The 6,000-nt window shown below is 39.1% G+C and overlaps 1 protein-coding gene across 1 annotated transcript; it reads right to left on the bottom strand.

The window, feature by feature from the left end:
* Positions 1 to 352: 352 nt before the first annotated feature.
* On the bottom strand, positions 353 to 2,068 carry gpr34l (G protein-coupled receptor 34 like). Its single transcript, XM_073825189.1, has one exon. The coding sequence runs from the start codon at positions 1,999 to 2,001 to the stop codon at positions 1,018 to 1,020; it is 984 nt and encodes a 327-aa protein (XP_073681290.1). The 5' UTR covers positions 2,002 to 2,068; the 3' UTR covers positions 353 to 1,017.
* Between the last annotated feature and the right edge of the window lie 3,932 nt (positions 2,069 to 6,000).

Here is a 6,000-nt window from a genome sequence, read left to right as displayed (position 1 = left end):
CATTAAATGCAAAACATAATGGTGTGTAAGTGGAAAATTATCTGTAATTGAAACTCGTCAAGTCACAAACAGGATCCTGTTTGTCACCCACACACTGCAGAAAACACTTCTCATCAGTTTACCAATGTTCTCTCCAATCCGTCGATCTGAACGAAATGACAACATCAAACCCACATGAGCATCATGTCAAGCTCATTAATCTAAGAAATCAGCTGACAACTGCAGTTTTTGCAGCAAACAATGCACTGTGGTAATAGATACTTTATTTAAATAAATAACCTGATAACATGATTACAGGCATATGTACAACTATGTGCATACTCTGCACAGTTTATAATGAACATGAAGAAAAGCATGCAGACAGTAATACATTTTACAACAGAAAAATATACACAATTTTTTTTAGTATTTGAATTTCAGGTTACTAATGCAGTATGCAACATAGTTAATCTCATTTAGTTTTAATTTACTTGTCAACAAAATAAAATCAAACATTCTTTAAAAATAGATTCCACAAATGTTTAAATAATTAAATAATAATAAAAGTGCAAATATTTTTTTAAGCATGAACAACATTTAGTATTTTTCCACATTGCTCTTGCATTTAGAAAAAAAAAATTATGTGGCTAACACATTACAGAATCTATCACCACAAGATAACACAATAGCACTCATGTCAACCACATAGGGTCTATGACAACAGGAGAAATCCATAACATTTACAAAATTATTTTTTTCTTATTTTATTTATTTCACACTATCATAAATACAGGCATTCCACACAGTTAAATGAAGTTATGAAGGAAATCTAAAAAGTATATCCACAAATGTACACTCAGATGCTCAAGCTCAGTGTTTTTTGTATGATCATATGAAACAAAAATTTCAATCAGGTGTGCCTAAGCTATGACCAATACTATACATTATTTCAAACTAAATATTTTCAATTTGTTAAATTCAACAAATTTGTTTAATGTAGACCTTAAAAGTCACAAATGGAAAAGTCATCCATTAATGCTAAATTTCAGTGATTGATGGGTTTATGCTGATTCTCCTTCTGTTTAAAGCATACATGTTTTTAAACTTGCCCTGAATGGCACACAGAATTGTTTTCCTGTATGCGCTGGATAAGAAGTAATAGATAATTGGGTCTAGGCAGCTATTTAGACCAGATAATAGCAAGGTACTCTCATTTAAGATGTGCAACAATTGATGGCTATGAAGGTCTCCGATCACATTCATCTGAGCCAGAACATATGGTATTCGTACTGCATGGTAGGGCAAGAAACACAAAGTAAAAATGACTGGTACTAAGAAAATCTTTATGATGACCCTCTTTTTGCGACTCTGTGCCTTAGGGTCACCATTACCCATAGACATAGTCCTCAGTTTCTTAGTGATCTTCACATAAAAACAAAGAAAGGCTACATAAAAAACAAGGAAGAGCACCACTGTTGTCATGTTTATGATCCCACCTACAAGTCCCTTGCTGTGGAAGTGGAAGCAAATCTTGTCACATGGATGTTTTTGACTGTTGCTTGAAAAAAAGGGAATCATTCCTGAAATGAGGACCACCCAGATGGTGTAGCTTGCCGTGTGGCTCCACTTCGTCTTTTGGATTCGAAAGACCCAAATGGGCTTGATGATTTTCAAGTAGCGATCCAGACTGATAAGACTGAGGAACAGGATGCTGGAATACATGTTGATGTAGAAGAAGATGCCCACCACCTTGCACAAGTAGAAAGGACCTTCTTTGTTGTGGTAGTAAACTCGCAGGGGCAAACACATGACCAGGAGGGTGTCCGCCAGGGCAAGATGCCGCATGTACACAGCCATGGAGGAGTCTGCATGCCGCCGAAGGAAAAATATGTAGAGGGTGACAGTGTTGCAGAGCAGACCAATGCAACAGATGACAATGTAGCCAATGGGCAAAAAGGGTGACAGTATCCCATCATGAATCTGACAGGACTTATTGATGGTTAAATTGCCTTCCTGCAACATTGTGACAGTCAAAAATTGGTGTACACTTCCTGACCACTGCACCTCAAAATCTTGACATACAGTGATTCGGTTGTCCTAATAGGGCATGGGAGGGAAAAGGTCAAAAAAGGTCTGAATAATGACAGGTTTTCACTTAATCTAACTTTTTGAATTGCTTTTGAACAAATGCTAAGATACAAAGAAAAGAATAGAACTCTTACCTGTGTGGCTTGTTTGACTCTGCTTGAGCAAGTGACTAGATACATGTCTGTTCAGAAACTCCTGTAGCTATGCAGGAAATTTTGCTCGCATATGACGTTGAACCCTGGTTGCTGTGGTTGACATTACTGCTAACCTCAGTAGAAATGCAAAGAAGTGCTAGATAAACCAAGCTGTTAGAAAAGCAAAAGTCCCTTCTATTCTCAGAGTACAGGAAATATTTTCTTGCCTAAAATGAAAACTGGTGACCATTACCCTAGTTTTTAACCCCAGCACTGTAGAGTTGAGGCTTGAGGAATATATACTTTAGAGCATCCTGCTCCTGAAGACCGACTAGGGTTGAAACTAAATTCTACAGGACTGTGGTCCTCCAGGACTATGGTTGACCAACTCTGCTTGAGAGGTCTTTGACTTGTAACAACCTAAACAACCTTACAAGAACCAAACAAAAACATCAATTTCATCATAAAAGTTTGCCTTCCAATGTTCCCATCTTCTGTCATGTGCTCAGTAATCAAATGTCCAAGATATTTAAATTTCACACACACAGCAAAATTCTCTTATTCCCTTTAGTTCTACAGATCATAACAAGACTCTTACTAGCACTGTATATAATACCATGTTCCAAGTCATACACAGAACTGATGAGCTACATACTTGTGTACCATTCCCTTTAAAGCATATATACACAGGTCGCTGCCATATAATTGTTTTTAAAACTTTTGACAGAATACAGAATACGCTGTCCTCTTACTACCATATTAAAGATGCTCATCAGAGATATGGTTTGGGCCACTTCCCTTGTTGTCAGACAGCATGTATAAATACAACTACCTAAAGGCAAAAGCACTTTACTTGAAAATATGAGATTATTATCTTGACGAAACTGAGCAATATGATTATCAGATGGTGAATTTCTATCTGAAATGTCCGCATTCATATCCTCAATGACATACACAAAAGGTAGTATTACTTTGAATAATAGAATTAATAAAGGCAAGCCAATTTAAATGTCCATCTTCATTATGATGACTTTCATAAGGTGTCTACACATTTAGGATAATAAATTCCTTGTCCTTACAAGTAAACTGTATTGCAATGAACCAGTTCACAACAACTGTAAACACATTTATTATTAAGTCAAGCTTCTTATTCCACAGGATAACCACATCCCCATTTATCCTACCACTAACCAGGCCACTAACCATCCCCATGCCAATATCCGTTGCGGCCTCACCAACCCCATGAAAATTGTCATTAAAAGATTTATTCATTAATTCACTCATTCATTCATTCAATTATCAATAATCATTCATACAATAATCTTGCTTTGCTAAAAGAAAAAAAAGTCTCTTGCAAACATAAAATATAATAGCTCTCCAGGAGGTTATCAACAATAATGCATCAGGTTTCATCCCCACACACTATCCATTGCAACTGTATGACAAAACCTGAATGAGCATAGAACTCCACTAATGAGTGTTCACACTACCAAGAGGCACACTTATTCCCCCAACAGCAGGTGCAGAATTAGACCCAATAACTCCCATCCAGCATGGCTCGTAATAGTGCCTAACAAATGCTCCTTCTGGCCAGAGCTCCAGGTTGTACATTTCACTAACTCATTTAATTCTTAAGATACTTCAAATGAGCTGTATCTACTGTGTATCTTTTGACAAATAATCTCACAACTGTGTTTTCCTTTCAGATACCTAGACAGCATCTAGATCAGGGGTGCCTAAACTTGGTCCTGGAGGGCCGGTCTCCTGCGGAGTTTATATTCAACTTCCCTTAACACACATGCCAGTAAGTTTCTAGTTTGCTTAATACAAGCTCAATTAGCTGGTCCAGGCGTGTCTAATTGGGGTTGGAGCTAAACTCTGCAGGACACTGGCCCTCCAGGACAAAATTTGGGCATCTCTGATCTAGATCATGTGTATACTTGGAAGTGAAAACAGTCACCAACTTGTTCTTAACCATTTTGATATTGCCCATAGCTCCAGTGCCAACTTAAGACATGCCAACAGATAGATGTGTTGGCCACATCTTTCTGTGGCCCTTTATGGAAAATATTCCAATGTGTAGTAGGACAGGGTTCAGACAACACTTTCTTTGAGGATTCAGTTGTCATACAAATCATACGTATTTGCAATCAACAGAACTTGAGTCTTGTCCTGGCTTAATGTTTTTATTTTACAGCAAGAAAATCAAGAATCTCTTTCTGTACAAAATTTTTTACCATTAACAGTCTTATAGATCTCAGGTTTTAATTGAAGTCATTTAAACACAGATGTGCCTTGTACTGCAGCGCCTGCCATCTTTGAGTTGCTCTTCCACACCATATCCTTGGATGAACTTTCTGATGTGTTTTGCGATCTGGGGCCAACGGAACTAATTCTTGAGGAGTGAAAGGGTTTAATTAGTCCCTGGGTGAGCAGTGCCCATGGAGGACGGTGTGGACTCAATGAAGGAGATCTTTTGGAAGATAGGAATATATGTGCAGTTAATGGGGCAGCGCGGCGGAGCTAACTCAGTAATGGTGGCTTTGGAGATTCTATCATCCAGGGACCACTGGATAGGAAATACCAAAAGCTCAGGGGAAATTATGGTTTTGGCTTCTTCAGTTTCCTCAGCTGAATAGAGATGGGAGATTGTGTCTGCTGTCACATTCTTGGTCTTGCATGACAGGAGAAGGTGAACTGGAATTGCGTGAAGAAGAGGGGTCATCTTACCTGTTGTGGATAGAGACACTAATTGTTATTATAATTAAGGAATTGATGATTGGCCTCCTCCTGCCAGGGACACAACACTCTGTTGACAGTATAATCATTTTGCTCTGCCAAGAAAAGCTATTTGGAAAAGACAGAGAATGGATGGAGTCGGAAAGGCTTTCCCCTGCTGCTGTGAGAGGATGGTATCCACACCTATCACTCAAGCATCCACTTCCACAACTAAAGACTTGTCAGGATATTGATGGACTAGAAGAGGAGCTGAAGTAAATGCTGTCTTGAGTTGTTAGAAGGTAAGATCCCAAGGTATACATGGAATTACCTTAGCTCGGCGAACACAAGTGCAACACAGTGATGTTCTGTCTTGGTCTAGGAGTACACAAGGTGGACAATGTGATGGAAGTACAGCTGGAACACTTCATTCATAAATCCTTGGAATACAGAAGGAGCATTGATCAGGCCAAATGGCATGACACAATATTCATTTGTGACCCATATGAGTCAAGCATTATGTGTTTGCTGCTGGGTTCTTGAAGCCTTAAAGAAACTAGCTGATAATGGGATATGGAGGACTGCGAGGTAAATGTTTAATCTAGGCCAGGGTTGGGCAGCTTCGGTTCTGGAGGGCCACTTTCCTGTAGAGTTTAGCTCCAACCCTAATTAACCACACCTGAACAAGCTAATCAATGTCTTCAAGATCACTAGAGAGCTACAGGCAGGTGTGTTTGGTTGGAGCTAAACTCTGCAGGACAGTGTCCCTCCAGGACTGAAAATGCCCATCCCTGATTTAGGCAGTTCTTTGTCCAGTGTGCCACTATGATAAATAACTGAATTAAGAATTCAAGCCCATTGGAGTCATCATATACAGCAAGTTGCAGCTGTAATGCTGGTGGGAACCCTGGGCAGTAAACTGGCTCCTTCCATCAGTCTGATTCCATATCATTTCTTCCTTCTAAAGAACTCTCCTGTGAGGTAATTAAGAATGAAATGGGTTTTAGTGTGCTCAATGGGGAAGCAATGCAGCTGCGTCTTGAGGGCAAGCAAGCACTGCAGAAGAAAGCTGCTGCAGTCT

Source organism: Garra rufa, chromosome 19 (genome assembly GCF_049309525.1).
Source record: "Garra rufa chromosome 19, GarRuf1.0, whole genome shotgun sequence".
NCBI lineage: Eukaryota > Metazoa > Chordata > Actinopteri > Cypriniformes > Cyprinidae > Garra > Garra rufa.
Note: the sequence above shows the minus strand (reverse complement) of the source record. Positions and strands in the feature narration are given on the sequence as shown.